At 35.8% G+C, this 21,280-nt stretch overlaps 1 protein-coding gene, 2 long non-coding RNA genes and 1 pseudogene across 7 annotated transcripts in view; 1 reads left to right on the top strand and 3 right to left on the bottom strand.

Annotated features, from left to right (window-relative positions):
• LOC148124169 (uncharacterized) overlaps positions 1 to 6,268 on the bottom strand; it is a 69,843-nt gene extending 63,575 nt beyond the window's left edge. For 2 of the 3 annotated variants that reach the window (XR_015740279.1, XR_015740280.1), the window contains exon 1: positions 6,177 to 6,264. This is a non-coding gene — a long non-coding RNA (uncharacterized LOC148124169). Of the gene's footprint in view, positions 1 to 6,176 lie in introns of all 3 variants that reach the window. The other variant, XR_015740278.1, reaches the window with a different exon arrangement.
• LOC113443000 (U2 spliceosomal RNA) lies at positions 5,713 to 5,821 on the bottom strand (annotated as a pseudogene).
• Positions 6,269 to 6,271: 3 nt separating the features above from the next.
• On the bottom strand, positions 6,272 to 7,882 carry LOC148124168 (uncharacterized). The gene is made up of 2 exons (XR_015740277.1): positions 7,748 to 7,882; positions 6,272 to 6,465 (listed from the first exon to the last, which is right to left on the bottom strand). It is a non-coding gene; the product is annotated as an uncharacterized LOC148124168 (long non-coding RNA).
• PHB1 (prohibitin 1) lies at positions 6,405 to 20,413 on the top strand. 3 transcript variants are annotated; one of them, XM_087917412.1, is made up of 8 exons: positions 6,405 to 6,471; positions 6,650 to 6,721; positions 7,756 to 7,888; positions 10,652 to 10,813; positions 11,867 to 12,009; positions 13,438 to 13,554; positions 18,562 to 18,657; positions 20,029 to 20,413. In XM_087917412.1, the coding sequence occupies exons 3-8, from the start codon at positions 7,801 to 7,803 to the stop codon at positions 20,239 to 20,241; spliced, it is 819 nt and encodes a 272-aa protein (XP_087773538.1). In that variant the 5' UTR covers positions 6,405 to 6,471; positions 6,650 to 6,721; positions 7,756 to 7,800; the 3' UTR covers positions 20,242 to 20,413. The 3 variants fall into 3 exon arrangements, with proteins under 3 accessions (XP_087773538.1, XP_087773537.1, XP_087773536.1); XM_087917411.1 differs by lacking the exon at positions 6,650 to 6,721 and having other exon boundaries at positions 6,405 to 6,465; positions 7,748 to 7,888; XM_087917410.1 differs by lacking the exon at positions 6,650 to 6,721.
• The last annotated feature ends 867 nt before the right edge of the window (positions 20,414 to 21,280 follow it).

The following is a 21,280-nucleotide window of genomic DNA, read 5'->3' as shown; positions in this document are numbered from 1 at the left end:
ATACATCTGGGGATAAAACATTTGCCTCAGCTTTTTAGCAACTCTGATAATTTGTCATCATCACCCACAAAAGTCAGATTACAGAAGAGGACAAGGATGCCTCCCAGTGGCCATTCAAGAGCAGCAACGTTTGCAAGGGAAGGAAATCGAGATGCGATGGAAGTCTACCATGAATGAACAATTTGTTCACGATTATAGGCCGTGTTTCTCAATCTTGGCAGCTTGTATGGACATCAACTCTCAGAATTCCACAGCTAGCTAGCTGAGGCCCACGTATCTTCAGACTGTTAAGGTTGAGAAACACTGCTGTACGCCGTTCTCCACTTGTTTTTAACTGTATCAACAAATGAGTCCTAGCAAAAAAGAAACGTGCCATGATGTTGATCTGATCCCTAGTCCCAGCATTAGTTATCTTTAGCTGAACTGGGGCTAAGGAAGGACTTTTTCCCTTATTCTAGTTCCATCAGATGGGCAGCCTTTGTCCTTAGCTACCTTGAGGGAAATTAGGTGCCTAAAGTGGGTAGAAAGAGGCAACAGAAGTAGAATAGGGACCATCAACATGGGCTGCAAATTTCATGCTAGGTCTTCATGTTTAATAATCAGAATGAACATAAATTATCTTATATACAATTACTACTTTCTTACCCATAAAACTGGCATTTCCAAAACAACTATGAAAGGATAACTGCACTGTTTTTTATTTATTATTTATTTATTTTTAAAATAAGCTATTATTATATTCATAACTTTTATGCTGCAATGGGAACTTTAAAATTTCATGTTGCTATATTCAATGCAATATTGTTTACCTGTTGCTTTTTTTAATTCTAAATATTTTCAATTTTAAAGTATTTATCAGCTATCCACAATCTTATTAAATAAACAGTCTCTTTAAATATAAATATGTAATTTGTGTTAAAAAGATTTAAAAGACTACTTAATTGTAGCCTTTAAAAATCCCAAGGGCTATCTCCTTGATTGATAATTTGCCTTTTAACTGATTAACTCAAAGGTTTAATTAAATCTAAATAGATCTGTATATTTTCTGAAAAATAAATGGATCTATGTGATGACCATCATAATGTATTTGAAAATAAAACCACATCTATTTCTTATCACAGTAATATTCTTAAGCCAAAATAATCCTAAAAATAAAGTGTATTGCACATCAAAATTTATTTTAACCAAGAAAGCTACTAAATTGGTTTAATTATGTAAAAATTACAAGTCTTCCTAAAATGTTATTTGAATAGCATCAAATTTTTCCTTCATTAATGTGAAGGCACATACTTTTGACATTTTAGGTACAATATTACATCCACAAGGTCAAACCACACCAAAAATGAATTTATCCTTGAGTCTCCTATCATTTTTAGTTTTAACTTTCAAACAGTTTAAAACTGCTGATGTAATTTGACACTAGTCCGAAGTAAATTCTTTAATTCTGTACAGAAATAAAGTATGAAATATATTCCTTCCCGCCTATGTGCGTTTTTTGGCTACTTGTATCAGACGAAAAATACCAACCAGCTTTAGGCTAGGCCAACACTAGGACAAGGATCATAAAAGAAAGGGTATCTGGAAAAACATTCATAGTGGATGTATCAGCATAAGCTGACAAAAACTGAAGCTGGATGGAGAGGATAATAGTATTCATAATTATCAAGATTCTCCATTGGTGACATACAAGTTCTATGATCCTTAGCCCTGCAAAGTCTATTATTCAAGTAGTCACCCATCTGTGCTATATCAGAGAAATAAGATCCATGAAAAGCAATAGCCACGATAGTCTCAGTTTGCAGCCATTCCATACTATCGCTTTGCCCAAGGTCAAAAGGAGGAATTAACCATAGCTTAACATTTTTCTGTCCAGTGACATACCAAACTCTGGTTTAAATCAGCAATCCTAGAACAAACCTTCATTACAAATTTGCAATAAGCAGTTCTTTCTTATCCACTATTTAATCTAAGGTCCACAACTGGGTATCATGCTAGACCAGGGATCTCCAACCTTGGCAACTTTAAGCCCGGAGGACTTCAACTCCCAGAATTCCCCAGCCTCCAGGCTTAAAGTTGCCAAGATTGGAGACCCCTCTGCATTATAGTTTATGGCAGGAGTGCCAAACTAGTGGCCCACGGACCAGATACATCACATGCTGGCTATGCCCATGCCTGATTTAGTAAAGGGGGGGGAGTCGCAATATGTCACATGATGCCATGACGTGAGTTTGACACCCCTGGCTTATGGTATTACTTCATAGCTTTTCATTCTAGGCTTCTAGATCTGCACTACAAAAGAATGGATGCTACCTCTGGTAGCCTTAATAAAGCATTTTCATGGGCTTGGAGTAATAATCCAAAACTTAAGAGCAAGGCTGCTAAGTAACATGGGGCTGCTTATCATCTTGGCTCTTTACGGCTTTGAATGTTGGTTGTTGCTGAGCAGAATGCCTAATAGTATTGTGCTCACATTCTGCTTTGGTCTTTTCAGAGGCACCAAGTTAGCTACTTTGGATTTTTGATTACATAGCTTTTAGATCAGCAAGGCTCTTCTTTAATCGCTTAAAAACAAAATGGGGTCCAGCCCCTAACATGCAGTTGTGAGAAACCAAACACGGTAGTGAAGATAGCCTCTTGCCACTGATATTAGTTTCAGAATCAATCATTCTTGTTCCTGGTGAGACAGGTGAGTGTATTATGCCTCCCAAAGGTGCTCAGTCAGCAGATCCCTTGGCTTCTTTTTTTTTTTCTACGCTCTATTCCTAGAAATGTTGTTCTCTCAGCAATATGTTGAAGTAAAGAAGGCAATTTTCTGCCTTTTCTTCATTTTTAATGGAAGCTATATAATGGCCAATTGCTTTGATTCTGTCTACTTAGTGCTTAATGGAGGTTTGAACCACAGTCAGCTAAAAGAGAAGGGGGGAGAAGAGGGGGGGTAGTGGCGAACAGATGGAGATAGAAATGCCATCAAAGGCATCATTTTGTATGTGAGATATTTTCTTACAGGGTCTCAGGTGGATCAGAGAACTATCCAGTGATATTCTGCTCATATTTACAGTACAAGTATCACTGTATTCCTTATTGACTCGGGAATGATGAGCAATGGAAACAAATATTTTTATTTTCTGATTAAAAAATCTTCTTTGTAATTAAAGTTCAAACCTTTGAACCACACTAAGAGTTGACTGAATTAACTATTGGACTGGTCTCCCTTTACAGTCTCAGGACACTGTCTTATCTTTTTTTATAGTTTTAAATGTTGTAATTAGAAAATATTATAAAGTGACAACCAGCAGGCTGCGCAGTGCTAAATTTTAGCATCATACACATATACAGGAATGTCTCTGGATCCCACATACATTTTATGTGTGTTGAAAAATGGTAAACAGTGGAAGCCCAGAAAAAGAGACCATTTGTTTAGTAAAACTAAAAGATAAATTAGGAGTAATAAATAAAACACTTAACTGTTTCCTTTGGTAGCTATTTTGTAAATAGGAAAAACTTCAGCATGATAGTCCTCTTCTGAGAGCATTTAAAAATGCTAATAAAACTTCACAGATGCTCAGCAAAATGTTTAGCTTGTTCTTTACTAACTGGTAAATACTAAACTAAAGCAAATCAAGCAGATATTTTCTAACAAATACCTGTCAATTTGATTTTAAGCAGGATAGTGTCATTTTTATTAAATGGAAATAGAGGTAGCAAGAGGAAATTATGCTCCCATTTTAGATCTCTAGGATATGATGTGAAAATACTTTCTACTCAGTTGGCTTAGTTGTTTTAATTCAGAGGAAGCAGCAAAGTATGGGGATGCTAAAAGAAATTAAGGACCATTTCACCTCTTCTTACCCTTGGATGAAAACACAAAAGACCTATCGCCCCAAATTGGTCTATCTGATTTGCAGATGCTTTCTTGAAAATATTGCATTGTCTTACTGATTGCAGTATATTTATATCATTTTCCAAGGAGTTTCCTTGGCTTTGGATCTCTTTTTAGTTTTCACCTTGAAACTACTGAAATAGGCTATGTTACAGGTGAACTGAATGATTTTTAAAGTTAACCTATGTCCTATTACAAAACAAAATCTCTCACTAGATTCTAAATGTCAAATTAGTAAACAATAAAGAAAAATCTACTAAAAGCCACTAGTGACATAAGTGTTTGGTTAGGAATCATATACCTTCGTAAGTAATTAAACAAGGATTGTGCAACTTTTAATGAGACAATTGTTGCCATTGGGCTTAGATGAACTGGGGGTCATATTCCAAAGTGATTCAGTTTAAAAACTAAATTCAATTTCATTTGGATTTGAGTGTATTTAAATTCAATTAAATATATTTAATTTTTCTCTAGTTTTATACTATTACCACATAAAAATTTCTGATGGTTTGGGGCTTTATCTGATGTTACACCCAACTCTGGGCCTCAGATTGTAACCTCTTTCAGGTATTTGCTATTAAAGCCAACACATGACCATTTTTCAAAACTTCCAAGCAACAGCAAAAGCTATAGACAAAAATATCTGTGACTATCTCTCCAAGTATATGATGGAGCAATTAGCTGTTTTTCCCAATGATATAACTGAGACTTTGCTCAATAAATACATTCTGCATCAATGAACAGGGCAATACATAAAAGTACACAAATGAAAGAAGTTTGCAACTTTAGTCCCAAGCATATAACTTCTAGAGCAGAGATTCCCAATTCCAGGTCCTGGGCAAGCCAGAAATTGGGCCACCTAAAGAAGCAAAGGCCCACCCACAAGATGCAGGAAGCACAGAAAACCATGTCCCTCTGGTCCACAGAAAAACCTTTCTCCACGGAATCGGTCCCTGGTGCCCAAAAAGTTAGGGAGCCATAGTTCTAGAGAATTATCTATGTCGGAATGTAATCCTCTTAACCTTTGTATTTTAAGTATTATGCTTTAAATGAGTAAACTTTATTTTTCCTCCTGAAGGAAAGCTAATGGGTGAGAGAAAAAGAAAATACAGCGATGTTTAATATTGGCTATCCATTCACTGGAATATGATCACTGTTCAATGAAAACTGTTCTCTTGATTAAACATATAAGCATCATGAATCTATTGGTACAAGGGCTATGATCTGATGCACTGAATGCAGATTGTCACAATTTGTATAGAAGGGGGACAACCCCTATACTTCTGTACTGTATGCACAGATATAAATTATTGTGATGAAAAGCAAATATATCATCTTGATCTTTTAATTCAATATTTCTTTGAAAAAATGTTTCCTTCAATTTAGCCAACCACTTAAAACGTTGAACGCAGTAGCTGTAGTTTAAATTTTTATTTTTGAATTATAGTTCTTGAAGAAGCCTAAAATATGTGACCAATAAAATTTTCTGGATTCAAATTATATCTGAAGCATAAATTAGTCACATCAGCTATGTTATATTTACATGACATCTTAATTAAAGTCATATGGTTGTATGAACCTGTATCAACTTGGAGAAAAAAAATCAAAATGAGGGGTAACTTATCTTTGCACATGAAAGTATCTTTATATATTGAAAACAAGAATACCTTTCAGCTTTTAGATGAAATAGCACTTGGTACATTCTCCCTGTGCTAAGGTTGGAGAAGCAATGTTGCTCTTGTTAGTTTGAATATAGTGTTCATACTTTTATAATACAACCATACACCATTTTAAAAAGATGTTAAGTAAATTTGGTAGTTGAAATTAGGAGTAATGGGTTGCCAAGTAAATGCCTGGAGAAAAGGCATGACTTAAATCTAATTATTAAACTGATAAGAACAGATACTACATTTGATCTTAGCCAAAAGGCCGAGAAGCGATAAATCTAATTATTAATAGAACTACACCAAACTGCAAACCTCACTGTGCTATCTGTGATTAAACTCTCATTCACACCCCATACATTTCATAAACAGGGTTAAGTAAACCATGAGTTATGTCACATGAACATTTCTTTTTAATCCCACTCCATATTCTTAAAAACACGTGTAGGACTTCCAGCAGCGAAAGAACAGGGGTGGGGAGGAAATGTGTTCCGTATACGTCATTCTTCTCTTTGCTACATCAACTCCAAGAATGGCACATTCGCGCTCTAAGCACGAAATTCTTCATATCCAAACGGAAGGGGGCGGCAGGAATTCACCCACTCCCACGTTCACCTTTCCCTCGTGCTTACCGCCTGACTCAGTTTAACCTGCGAACCATTCCCATGAAGCCCTGCGGCGTGCGCCAATAGGAAAGGGCGGGCCTTTGCATCGCGGTGCCGTTCGGGATTCGAAGTTTAATTTTGCTCGTACACGCCCCATGGTGCTGAGATTATTGCTTTTGTCTTTACCGTAGAAAGAACTACGAATCCCGACAGGCACTGCCCCAGCTAGCAAGGGCCGACGCTCGGGTGCGCCTTGTGCGTAAGTACAGAGAGAGCAGGTGGGTCGGTGGAGTCTTCATGTGGAGGTCAATTTTTCCTTAAGGTGAGTTATGCCTAAGAATCGGTGAGCTTTCCCTTCTTTTCCCTTCTGCTGAACGGGGTGTATCTTTTGTTGTGAAATAACTGCGGAGAATTTAGCCAAACGCGGGGTTGTGAAATGCAAAAGCATGCTCGAAAAGAAATTCTGATATTTGTATTTTGCTTGAATGGATGCGGTGCAGAATGATGGCAAATGAACGTTTTGAGCCTAAGAAGGAAAAGCACGATCACAAAATGGAGAAATGGCTGAAATGGTAAGGGGATTTGGGGGATGGGCGGATTCGGGAAATGAATCGCACGTGCTCGTGTAGTCTTCTAGAACCAGAATGAAGCAAATGCTTGGGGGTATATCTATTTCAGTAGAGATAGAGGATTTGCAAAAGGGCGGGTTCCTGACAAAGGGAGAAGATATTATAACGGAAAAATTGCCTAGAATAAAAGTTGCTATGTAAATTTTATTAAAACACATTCAAGAGCTTTGGAAAAGACTAACATCTTAAAAGAGTTCTGTTCACTAGACTTAATTCAGTAAAAAAAAAATGCCACGGCTACTGAGTTAACCCACAGCCTAGAATGCCCAAGGAGTGTAGAATGTGTACTGTCTTTGGGAAATAGGATAACAGCCTTGTATGGCCAATACAGGATTCTAGCAATTAGGCCTGCTTATTCATTTGCCAGTTTAGTCTTCTTAATGTGTTTGCTAATTGCCCTATGTCAGAAAAAATGAAGCTAGACTAATTGGAGCAGACTGCCTTATCATCTTAATATTCTTTCATCATTTGTATTCAATAAGAACATTTTATCCTACGATTAAAGAGTAAATTTTAAAGATTAAATTACTATTTAACACCCTTAATTCTAGGTTCTAATATTCCTGAATATAGAAGAATAAGTTTTTGGAAATGCTCTACATACATACAGGGCAAGATATTACATTTGGAAAATTGCTAGGGCTGTCCAGCAATCTGGATTCAAAGAGGAAAAAGATGATTTGGGCATTCACATTGCACATTCAAAAATATTTTAACTCACTTCCTGAAATCACATTTCTTTAAAGATATATCAGCATTCTAATAATTTCCCCCCTTAAAGTCTGGATTGTTGTATATTATTTCAGGGAATATATCTTAAATTACCCAAATAGCATTCTTAAGTAATGCATTCTATGAAGCTTTTTTTTTTAAAAAAAAATGGTTAGGAAGCTGCTCTTTATGCAGAAGTATCATCTGCGAAGCCATTTCTTTGCTCCAACCTCTTATTACTGGATTTTTTCCCCCTACTTGCATAGGTGTGATTGTGTCAGAAAACAGAAGCGGGACTTATATTGACACTAATGGCTTCCAAAATTTTTGAGACTGTGGGCAAACTCGGCTTGGGACTGGCAATTGTTGGGGGCGTTGTCAACTCTGCTCTATATAATGGTAAGGAAGACTTTCTCTGCAGGACATTTTCTTTCCTGTGAGATAAGCAAGTAAATATTAAGATAGGAATTGATGAAATATAATAATTTCGGCTTGTGTAGTAATAATTTTGTTTAAAAAACTCAAGTCCATATTCTTAGAAGATTCTCTGTCAAAGAACTTAAAAACAAAACTACAGAATATAACAGTTCGTTTTTTTTCCCTCTTCTACTGTGATGGCCGGAAGAATGACAGTTCTACCAGGATTAAGCCTATAACCAAAGCCCTCCAGTTCCAAATTTTCTCCTGGGGCAGTTATCCTTCTTTAGCCATTAAAAATATTTTTCTAACTCAAGTAGAAAAGTCTCACCAAGTGGCAGCACCCTTTGACCTTCTCTAATCTTGAAGAAGCTAAGCATGGTAGATACAGGCAATACTTTGATGGAAAAACAGTAAGAAATCTCATGACAGTAAGTTAGACAGGCTGGAGAGCTTGCAAAAAAAAACAACCCTAGAAGTTAATTATTTTTAGTAATTAAAGTTAAGCGTTTTAAAAGCCCTTTTGTGCTGTTGCCAAGAAAACAATGAATGAATGCAATCACCAAGAGTTGCACTTCACTTAAAGTAGATTTCACTGTACCTTTATATTTTCAAGATACTGGTACAAAGATATGAATGCATGCTGAAAAGACCCAGTCTCTAGTGTCTTGATTCTGATAATATCCAAGAGAGTTTCTAAAATTAATGCTGAAACAAGTAGTAGCTTATTTCAAAATTTTAGGAGATTAAAGGACAATAACAATTTAAATACAGAAACAAGTAGCCAACATGATTGGCACACAACAGTGAACTATGATCTGAATGCCTGGCTCCTAACGCTATTCAAGCATCCTATACTAATTGAAATTTCCAAGCTGTCTTTAAAAGTACATTGGTTAAAAAATGTATCATAATGGTTCCTCAAGCAGCCATAGTTTGTGGTACAGCATAAGCAGATCAATTCCTTGTGGGATATAGTGTGGAGACTTGTGGTGAGTCTAAGATAATTTTCCCAAATTGTGCATTTTGTCTTTGAGAAAAAAAGCAGTTACCGAGCAAATGAAAATCAGAGGACAGAATAATTGTCTTATCCTTTTCCCAAATATTATCTAACCACTTTTCTTAAACATAGTTTCTCGGTCTGATTTAACTAGTGGGGTTGAGATACAGTATCAAAAGAAAAGACATTAACAAGTTTCAGAAACCTCAAGATTTCCAGAAATGGAAGAGAGGAAAATAAATGGAGAAAAATGTTCTAGATGAGATGATTTTTGGACATTGGCTGGGAAGATTGCAAATGGTAATCACGTGACTTGGGATACTAAAGCCATTGTAAATGCATGCTGGTTGTGCCAAGTACTTGAATTTTGATTACATGACTGGGGAAACTACAGTGACATTTTAACGTTGGACATTACATGAATGGTTCTAAGTAGAAGACTATCTGCAATCTGACATTAGTCACATAAAACTTCCTTAGCAAGATGTTTTTCATATGTTTTAGAATATACCTCACAGTGCAATTTCTGATGGTTGTAATATTTCAGGATTGAGGAACAGATGTCTTAATTAGTGAGGCAGATGATTATGATACAAAATAAAGATAAAATCTAAAGGAATTGATTTTTTACATGATCTGATATAAACAAGAGCATAGAGAAGCTATCATTTTATGGAAGAACAAATCATTGTATATAAAACATTCTAGATTTAGTCACTAATGTCTTTAATCAGATTCAGTTGGACTGGAGTTTAAGGAGTACTGGCAGAATTATAAGTAATCCAGTCTTAAGATGCTTTGAACTGGTCAGTTTATGTAATTAACACAACTGCGGTGCTCCTCCATTTTTCTCTGATAGAACGATTTGTTGCATTTGGCCACAAACCTACCAAAACACATGAACTGAAGATTATTATATTTCAACATATAATGATGGCAGGGAATGAAATGAGCTGTAGTTCTATGTATCCAGTGAGGACCTGATTGGTGAAAGCTATCATTTGGAAATAATAATACAAAAAGAACATGCTCTAAAATATCGGGGAGGAACTCTGGACTTCACACTGGCCTTTTAAGAACCATTGTTTTAATATCAAACAGAAAATACTTGCTAGGAGTAGCATTTGGAGGAAATAACGGGCATAAGTTGGGATGCCCAACCACACACATTAAGAACATCTGTATTTAGCCCCAAAAATTTTGCCAAGAAAGTGCTGCGCAGAATGTGTGGGTTATAGCAACATCCACAGAAACACACCTACTATATGGCCATCAATCTCCGAAGGTCGAGGCTGAGAACCAGGAACAGTTTTCTCAAAACTTCCCTCGTAGGAAGATTGAAGGACAATCTAAGAAAACGGGGCTTCCCTGTAGAACACGGGTGTCAAACTCGTGGGGTCATGTTGCCATCTTGTGACGTATTGCGATTTTTTTTGTGGAGCTGGGGTGGGCGTGGCCTGTGCATGACGTATCTGGCCTGCGCAGGCCACCAGTTTGACACCTGCTGTAGAAGAATGTGGAGAAGAACAACCCACCTCACACATACTATGGTGCTTACAATGTCCTTAAACATCTATGGAAGAAGACCTCATCTTGGCAAGAGAAAAAAATGTCAACGTGGTTTGACAAATACCATTTAGTTTTAATCCTAATTATTTTATATACTGTTCCATTTTCCCTGCTTTTCTTGCAGGAAAGGATCCATTCAAAGGATGTTGTTTGAATTTTTTTTTCCCTATTTGCAGTGGATGCAGGCCACCGGGCTGTCATATTTGATCGATTCCAAGGTGTTCAAGACATAGTGGTGGGAGAAGGAACCCATTTTCTTATTCCTTGGGTTCAAAAGCCAATATTGTTTGACTGTCGTTCCCGCCCTCGCAATGTGCCTGTAATCACTGGGAGCAAAGGTAAGCGGTGACATAGATAGCTATAGCAATAGCACTTAGACTTATATACCACTTTACAGTACCTTACAGCCCTCTAAGCTGTTTATAGAGTCAGAATATTGCCCCCAACAATCCAGGTTCTCATTTTACCGCTTTCAGAAGGATGGAAGCCTGAATCAACCTGGTGAGATTTGAACTGCCAAATGCAGGCAGCCAGCAGTCAGAAGTAGCCTGCAGTACAGCGTTCTAAACGCTGCACCACCACGGCTCCTGATTCTATTTTTATTAATGGAATGGAGAGCTGGAGCTAGGTAATTGGATACGTAAAGCTAAAGCTTATAGTAGCATCTGGCAGATCTTCATCTCAAACTAAGACGATTTGCACTTGGTTAATACTTGAATGACAGATCACCAGGAAGTCACAAGAAGATAAAGTAGATATTAGTGGCAAGCCACTTTCGTATCCCTGCCATGAATATTACATGGCTTCAACAGTATCTTTTAATGAAAACTTATCACTAGAACAAATGATCCTATTATATTTCTATTATTATTGAGTTAAAACACATCTGCTTGTTATCCTTCTCTTCTCCCCGTTTCCCCCCTCCCCGCACTCCTACATTTTGGGGAAAGAGGAAGGGGCAGTGATTTGCAGATCGTATTACCTGGTTTTGTGATATTTTTTCTTTCTCTCCCTGGGTCCTACATCTCTCCTAATGGAGTAGGAAAATAAAAACTAGCAAGATTTACTAGATAGATAGGATTGGCGTGAGAGGGGGGAACCCAATTGAGATGGTCATCCTTATCTTTACTAAAGTTAACTAAAAGTGTTTAGAAGAGAAAAGTGAGCTAGATTACTTGGTAGCAGATCATGCTTTATTTGCCTTCCAGGCAATTGTATATGCAGGGCTTATCTAAGTATCTTCTGGATGACTACACTGATGGAATTCTGGAAGTTGTAGTCCCAATAGACTCCTAAAATAGGTGTGGGAAGCTTGGGATAGGCTCAGAACAGCTTCCTTCTTCATTTATAAATATGTAACTGCTATGATCTGCTTCCTATCTTCTGGGTAGATCTACAGAATGTGAATATCACACTCCGAATCTTGTTCAGGCCAGTGATGACACAACTCCCCCGGATTTTCACCACTATTGGCGAAGATTATGATGAACGAGTATTGCCTTCCATCACAACTGAGATCCTCAAATCTGTGGTGGTAAGAGAGAGTAGGATAAGACCATGTCCCCCCGCCTCTTGTGAGCCTAGGCATTATTTTCACAATTCTAATGCTTCATTTAGTGGGATGCCACAAAGGATAGGGACTGATTCATTTTATTTGTGGAGCCAATTGTTCTTTCCCTCTATCAAAACACTTTCTAATTCTGTTTCCTTCCTTTTCTGTGTTTGTGGACATCTTCTTGTGCAACCCATAAAAGCTCTGTCACTTTCACATATGGGCATTGCATTTTTTTTCCTTGGAAGGAGAAAAGGAAAAAGAGGAAGGCATATTACAAGGAATATTCAGTAATTATATTAATCCAGTACACTCTAGAGCAGTGGTAGTCAACCTGGTCCCTACCGCCCACTAGTGGGTGTTCCAGCTTTCATGGTGGGCGATAGGGGTTTTGTCCCCTACTTTATAAATCACCATTACTGTGGAACCGGTTGGCGGTTAGAGAAAACTTTACTACTAACAGAGATACAAAAGTGGGTGGTAGGTATAAAAAGGTTGACTACCCCTGCTCTAGAGCAAATGGTCTGTAGAGATTCTCAGTCATCCAGGTCGTGGTTGTCCCAAAGATGCTTTTTCAGGAGGCAACTGGACCAGAGCAGTTTGCAGGAACTGAACACTAAATCAGAGGAATACAAGGCATCACATTAAAAAAAAAACTTGGAGAATTAGAGGCATGAACTTGAAAGCGTGTATATATTATGGTGATGAGACTTTACCACTTAGTGTCTATGCAGTAAGATCTATGTTGTATTCAGTCCTACTTATTTAGTAACCTCTTCCTTTATCTGATCCAGTCTTATTCCCCCATTTCCCATCCTTGTTATCTCATTGATAACTTCTTTTTCTTCTTTTTGTTCACACTCTCTACTGGAACAAATGAATAGATTGTCAATGTGTAAGAATGATTTGAAAGTGTGAAAGCGTGAAGTTGAACATGAAATTCAAGATTAATTTTTATAAAGATATAGAGAAATAATTTCAAACAGTTTTATTTTAAAAAAAATATGCCTGCCCTTTTTTATAACATGGCTTTTGACAGTTCTATATGCTTACATACACATTGATGTGACATATTCCTACCTTTATTAGAAAAAGAGATAATGAGGTTTGTAATCCAAGACATACTGGGGATACCAGATTGGAATTCATTTCCGATGAACAGAAGAACCCAATTGGTTCAGTTTGAATCCAATCCAGACTGACCTGCTATTTCCCATAGGAGCAGTTGATGCCTGTGGGAAGACTATCACTGAAATAGCAAGAAAATAATGCTTGTTATTAAATGTGCATAATAGTTGTTCATGGGCTAAAATACTATCTGATTTAGGATTAAACTTTAATGAATCAGTAGTTCTAATTTTAGCTTTGCTGTCTGTTCTAAGTGCTGCTTTGCATGTGTCATTATTCCAGGCTCGCTTTGATGCTGGGGAGCTAATCACACAAAGAGAGTTGGTTTCCAGACAAGTGAGTGAAGACCTCACAGAAAGAGCAGCAACGTTTGGACTCATTTTAGATGATGTTTCCTTGGTAAGAGGCATTCTGCATCAATAAGCTGTGTAAAAGTTCCAGAATAAAAAGTATAGATGTTTTCTTTAATCATTCATTCATAGGTGTTAGGATACCTATATACCTCTTGATATTTCTGGAATCCAGCTCCCAGCATCCCTGAACAGTGAACTGGGGAGCTGAGATCCATCAATACCTAGACATCTGTCGATGAGAGGAAAAATCCTCATCTAAAATTCTAAACTTGCAGCTAATTTCTCTATTATTAGATTGTATAACTTTGATACAGAATCAAAAGAAAGATCCATTTCTGAGTGGATGGATCTATAGTTTCTTTTTTTGTTTTGCCCACTCATAAAGGTAATGTTTAACACAACGAAAGGATACAAAATTAAAAGATTAAAAGGAAAATACAGAATTATAACTTCCGTCTTTCTTTCTATTCAGTAATTGCTATCTTATTCTGTCTCCATCCAGAATCTTTGACCGTTGTAAGCCTCATGTCTATAAATCATTAATTCAGTCTTCTTTTAACAAAACAAAACCCAGGCTTCCAGTCTTTTAATGAAAGTCTATAATCTTTTCCCTGGTCAAACCAGTCAGCTTTGCCATTTCCACGAATTTCATTAATTTTATAATCTAGTCTTCTACTGTTGGGTATTTCATCTTCATATGTAAATAATTTTGCTGCACTTATCAAAAAGAGAAGTTTCCTCCAAAACACTTATCCTTATTCCATTTATGTCTTTTCACAGAGAGGAAATTGCCCCCCCAAAATCTTTAAAATAAATCTGCCTGTGCTTGTCCCATCTTCTACTCTTCTCAAAATGGAAAAATACAGGTTGGATGAAACTAGCACATAAAGCTGGGGCTGACATATTTTTCCATATTTTTGGAGAGAAACTGATTCAAGGCATTTCTGGTGCCTTTAGTCACACAATTCAGCATTTTTTTCTCCAGGAATGGATGATATTTGTGGAAGGAAAATGGGAACTTTTTGATGGGAATGGGACTTTGTTATGATTTTGCTTCCCGTATGGGAGAGTTTACAGTTCTATCCAGCTTTTGGCTCAAATTTTCCCCCTTCTCATGCCTTAAGATTAAAAGCAGTCTCTCACATAGATAAATAATTATATAATCAGCAACAGACTGATTCTCGGGATTAATATTAGTAGACTTAGGAAGGGAGTTCCCCCTGCTGGATCTTATAATATTATCTACCTGAGCAATTGATGTCAAAAAAATTACAATTAAAAAAAAAAACCTGGTACCATTTGCCAAAAGTTAGAACTCATTATATCCAATTGTGTTTTGATAAATTGTGTCAACTTATAGATTTATAACAGTTAATAAATACTATCTACTACTAGTGACCAAATTTTTAAAAACATCTAAAGCAGATGATTTACCACTTTTTAAAAAAGAAATGACATTTATATAGGGTACATTAAAAATCCTCCTTTGGGAGAATAAGAGCTTCTTGTAGAAAATGGCTTCAAATTTTACTTCACCAAATCTACTAAAAATATACCAGTAGTAATAATACATATTTTATTTTTTTCCAAGTGTTATTTGTTTTATTAATATAATATATAAACATTCCATTTCAATCTAACAGTGTGTTGTCTGGGTACAATTGTTTTTAGGTGATCATAATCAAAGTGTTTACAATAACATTCATCACAATAACAATACTGTAGTGACAATGTTTTGTTTGTCCATTTTAACAAATTTCCATTTTAACATTTATCCTTTTTATGTTCCTTTCTTTCTAATTTCTATTTTTATTGTCTAGCCATTGATAAATGAGCCCCATGTCAAAAAGTATTTAGTTTCTTCTTTGTCCTTAATAGTAAAGACAAAGTCTATCCATTTATGCACATTCTAGTATTTTCTAAATTATATTCTCATCTGTTGGGATCTCATCACACTTCCATTGTTGAGCACATGCAATTCTAGCTGCAGTTAATATATGTAAAATCAAGTATGTAGTCCTTTTATCATATTTTTCTGGTAGAATACCCAATAATAATATTTCTGGTTTCATGTCTGTATGCTATTTTATCATATTTTCCAACCAGGTATGTATTTTCATCCAATATTTTTTAGCTTGTGGACATGTCCACTACATATGGTATGTATATATGGTATGAAGGAGGTGTTTGATTACATTTCCAACATTAACAGATCTATCCTTATATGTTTTTGCCAATCTTGTTGGTGCAAAATGCCATCTGTTAAAACATTTATACAATTTTTCTTTATATGCAGTTGACATAGCCAATTTAACATTTCTATCCCACAGTTTCTGCCATTTGTCTAATTCTATTTCATATCCAAAAAATTTAGCCCACCCAATCATTGTCCCCTTTACCTGCTTGCTTCCAAGTTTAATACCCATTCAATAACAATGTATTTTCTTTATCAGTTTTTCGTCTATTCCAGATAATATCTGGTCCAATTCTGTTAATTCTTTATTAAAACTATACATTTTAGCATCTTTCTCGTATCAAGATTGTATCGGCATTTGTGCCCACCATGCAATGTCTATCCCTTGACTACTAAGTTCCTGCTTGTTTTTTTTAAGTCCCCTTTTTCATTCAGAATATCTTTATATCTATCTTACAATTTTTTCCATGTTAATAACATTCGGATGTATCAGTGCTTCATTTGTGGAAAGCCAGACTGGTATTTTTCAGGTAGCGTTGTTCTTTAATTTTAAACCATACTGATAACAGTGCATTTCTAATATAATGTCTTTGAAAATAACTCTGTATCTTATTCTTCCCATACAATAGGAAAGCATGCCAACCTAGTTGAAGGTTGTGCCCCTCTAAAGTTAATAGTCTATTATCTTATTTAATTCCTTGAAATATTCCCCCCACCCACCCACCTTTTATTGGAATTTCCATTTCTCCAAATCTAGTTTAATTTGTGGCATCAGTTTCATATAATTATCCTCTTTTAATTGTTGCACATTTTATTGTTAACTGAATTCCTAAATACTCCACTTTTTTACTATCTGCATATCAGTTCTTTCCGTCAACACTTTTTTGTGTATCTGAGATTTTTAACTAAAATCTTCGTCTTGTCTTTATTTTTAAGTAATAATAAATATTTTAGAAAGATATTTAAAGCTTGTAACATTCTATGAAACCACTAGAGATAAGAATATAAAACTGTAGAAACATAAAAATACTTTAGAAACATGCATACAGAGATATACATACACAGAAAGAGAGAGAAAACACAGTAGTCTTACAAGGCATGTAGAAATAAAGCATAGAAGCACCTTTCCCTCTCCTTCCAACTAGGAAACCCTTAATGTAAAATATTTATATTATACATTTTGAATAAATTTCTCTGGCTTTTGAATCAGATAAATTCTTTCCAAGCCCCATCCACAAAGAAAACAATAGCTGGAAAAAGACAGTTTCATTATTATCATTATCATTATTACCAATAATTATAATAATTATAATAATATAATAATAATATTTTTCCTTGTTGCTGAACTTGCTCTATCAAATAACTTATTGTTGGAGAACATGAGAAAATCATTTATCTTCTAATCTCCCATTTCAAGTATCCAACATCCAAATTTAACCACAAGATTGAACTTCTGTAGGAATGAAAATGAAAGCTTAGACTCTATGTTGTTTCTAGCTACATTAAGGCTATGATGAGGAAATCTCACACAAGAATTTTTCCACATACAGCACTAGACTGATATAGCTTAGCATTATAGAAAATATTTAGAAATATATTTTACATAACACTTATGATGAAGAAATAGAAAACTGAAGATGGCTCCATTAAAAGCATAGTCAACAGTCACAATGAAATAAAAAGCTGCTCTCTGAGGTTCCTCTCTGGGCAAGGATAGGACATGAATGCATGAGAAAAATTGCCTTCAACTGGGTATGTCCCCGATAACGTGAAAAGAATCTCCCACCAAAAAAACTGGCTCCATTAATTAATGTGAGAAATGTTATTCTAAACTTTAACAGGTGCTGATAGTTTAACTTTTCTTGGTTTCTGCACAGTCTTTATTTTCCTACACACAAAAGTTTTATGTGGCTTTGCCACTTATCTCTCTTTCTGCATTCCAACACAGTGCTACAATTAATTTTTATTGGGTTCCTCATTTGTTTTTCCTTCTTTCCACAGCCCTATGAGCTTTACTGCTTTGCAACCTTCTCAAAATCAATCTTTCTCAATATCCTACTAAAATTTTCTTATTTATTTCAGAAAAAAAATCACATTGCCTTTTCCTTTTTCGGTTGCAGGAATTGACTGTTCAGAAGCTAGTTGACTTCCTCATAGAACCCTGATTAATTTTCTGTTAGTTTTCTGATTCCTTTTTAAACCAAAACAAGTGTGTGATTGAGATAGAGGGTGTGTGTAGAAGCCAACCACGTTTCCCCACCCCCACCCTTAAAATCAAAATAGCAAAAATGGAAAAAAGCAGACCTGCACTTTATATGGCCACTAGATGGTTGTGAGAGTGACCGACATGAGAGAAGTTGTCTCCGCCTCTCGTTTTGCTTGCCTTGAGAGTACATGTATGTTTTGTTTTGTGGCTTCCGCAACTTGATACCTTATAACATCCCCATATTGTCTGGAAATTAAAATCTTAGCTCCATAGGAGCATGGAGTTCAAGCTGGAATTCAGTCTTCCAATCTTTCAGTGGGGTACAGAAATCTATCTGGTAATGTTATTTGTGGGGAATGAGAATGGAAACAGCAGTGGAAAGTCTCTGGAAGTCAAACTTCTCATTTCTCTCTACATTGTATGTATGCTAGGAGGTTACGATTACCTGTGGAAGTGATATTAATAATTTGTATCAGTGTTTCTCAATTTTGGAAACTTGAATATATATCAACTTTAACACCCAAAGTTCCTAGTATGCTTGCTAGGGAATTCTGAAAGTTGAAGTCCACACATCTTCAAGCTGTCAAAATTGAGAAACAATGGTTTATATTATTATAACTCACCGGTATTATTTTTTCTACTTCCATCTCAAGACACACCTGACATTTGGGAAAGAGTTCACAGAAGCAGTAGAAATGAAGCAAGTTGCTCAACAAGAAGCTGAAAGGGCCAGATTCATAGTGGAAAAGGTGAGAATGTGTACAGGCAGCCTTGGCTCACTTCTTGCTGAAAATTTTTGTCTCCTTTTTTAATGCTCCAATTTTCAGAATTTGTCATTTCTAGCATCTAGATAAATTATCTTTATAACCATCGATGGGGATATGCATAACTCACTAATTCAGGAACTAATTCCAGAAACTCCAGAACATTTTGTTTCCCTTCCAGATAATGCTGAAATCTCCTCTGGAGCACATTAAAGTTGTGCCTTGCCACAAGTTTGATGGGTTTCAAAAGTAATTCCATTAAACTGAAAGTAGTTTATGATGTCCTGGATATGGCATTCCAAATAGAAGCAGCCTTGTATTGAAACTTAGTGGGGTATATCAAACTACTTTTAGATCAAAAGATTCACTCCCAGAATCACTGAACAGCATCTAGAATAGCATAATCTACAGAAAGAAATGGAACATTCCCCAATTTTCCAAAACTTTCCTGATTTGATGAGTTTTATAGTAATAGTTCCCCCATTGCACATTCTATATGTTTTTGGCTTAACTTGTATGACTCAAGCCATTTTTAAACCATGCTTAAAATAAGACACACTTATTATGATGACAGAATCCAGTCTCATCTTTATTGAGAATACTGTTATCAGAATGACAGCTACCGGTATGTTGTGTTCCATCTTTTTCCTCCTCCAATCTTTTCTGTACCTGACACTCGCTATTCTTAGCAACTGAGCATAGTCATAGCACTGTTTGTTTAAACAAAGAGTTGCTTCCTTTAAGAGGCTATTTTATAACTCATGAGAGTTTTTATTCTTGAGTTGGAAAAATGACCTCTAATATCAGATACACTTCCTAACCTTTGGGAAGTATCCATAGTTTTTTCTTTCCTGATATTAGAATTCCATATTCAGTTCAGAGAATATAGGTTATGGCAAAAAGCATAAGTCAAAGTATCACAGTCTTCACCATACATTTAGTATAGTGGGAACTTTCAAAGTACCTATTTAACTTGTCTTAGGTCATACTTTCCAGCTGCTTGCCCTTGGAGAAACTTCTTTAATGATTCCATTAAAAAGGATAGCAGGGATTGTTCTTTCTTGACATCTGGTCTCTGTCATGCACTAGGAATAGCAGCAATAGCCAATATTAGTACACTAACATAGCAAGCAACATTGTTACTCTTGCTTTATCAAAATATCAAATGTACCAGTTTGACACTGTTTTTTTTTCTAAGCATATTCATTCTGTCTTACATTTGTTTTGTTAATTGCCTAATTTTGGTTACTGTCTTATAACTACCATATTTTTTAAATTAGCGCAATAGTACGTGAACACTTAAACCTTTTTTTCTGAAGGGTTTTTTTTTTTTTGCTTTCTGTTGCATTTCTACAGGCGGAGCAGCAGAAGAAAGCAGCTATAATTTCAGCTGAGGGCGATTCAAAAGCAGCTGAATTAATTGCCAATTCATTGGCTACAGCAGGTGATGGCCTGATAGAATTGCGGAAGCTTGAAGCAGCCGAAGATATCGCTTATCAGCTCTCGCGGTCCCGTAACATCACCTATCTGCCATCGGGACAGTCCGTGTTGCTTCAGCTACCCCAATGAGTATCCTCCAAATTCACCCATTGTCTCCCCACCCATTTTTCTACCCTTTCCTTGGGGGAGGGGAGACAAATTTGCCAAAAGTAATCCCAAGATTTCTCAACTGGATTGAAAACATAAGAAATTAAGATTGATTGAAAATCCCTTCAAGTAATAAAGGCAATCATTCTTCATAGTCTCCTTCTAGTGTATTCTTTTAAGCAGATCAATATTTAGAATAAAAGTTGTAAACAATGGCTGAATTGGCAAGATAGTGCTGAGTAATCTAAATTATACATACTCTGGAGAAAACAAGTTCTTCTCATATGTTGATAGTTGCCAGTCTGTCCCATAAAATAGTTTAAAATATATTCAATTTATAGCCTGATGTTAATGCAATAGAGCATCATGATAACTTTAAAAAAATTCATTTAGCATGAAAGCTACCAACAGTGAGAATATTATTTCTCCTTAAATAAGCCATCAAATGTTTTTAATCCTTGTATTTAATAAAGTATTATATTAGCAACACCTAATATCAATGCCATATTTCATAGAACAGACTTTTTAAAAAGGTTTTCTAAAAAACTCATAAAATAGATATTTATCAATATTATTTAAAACTAGATAAAATTGCATTAGTTTGAATCACTTCAAGATAAAAGCAATCACTATGCTGACCAAGTATAAATAACTGGGAAATAAATGAAACAATTCATACCATACTGTAGGAGTGAAATATTAGTTATAACTACAGAAAGTGTTTCCAGAACATCTGAAAAAACAGGAACGGTCTAGATTGCTGTTGAAACGATGAGCAACCACCAAAAAGTCCTTTTTCTTAGCCATTAAAATTAAGGCTTATCTGAAGGGTCTTTGTACATGACTTTAACTCAGGATGAGTACTAGTGCAATCACAATTCTATCAGCAATTAAGATTTCAGGTTCATAAGAAGAGCAATGCTGGATCAGATCAGAAGAGCATCTCTTCCTATAGTGGTCAGCTGTAGATACTATTAGAATAGCATCTTCAAAAAGCACACTAATGCTTGGCTGGAGCAGC

This window comes from Pseudonaja textilis, chromosome Z (genome assembly GCF_049901715.1).
Source record: "Pseudonaja textilis isolate UNSWEBS1 chromosome Z, rPseTex1.2, whole genome shotgun sequence".
Classification (NCBI taxonomy): Eukaryota; Metazoa; Chordata; class Lepidosauria; order Squamata; family Elapidae; genus Pseudonaja; species Pseudonaja textilis.
This window is presented reverse-complemented; position numbering and strand designations above follow the sequence as displayed.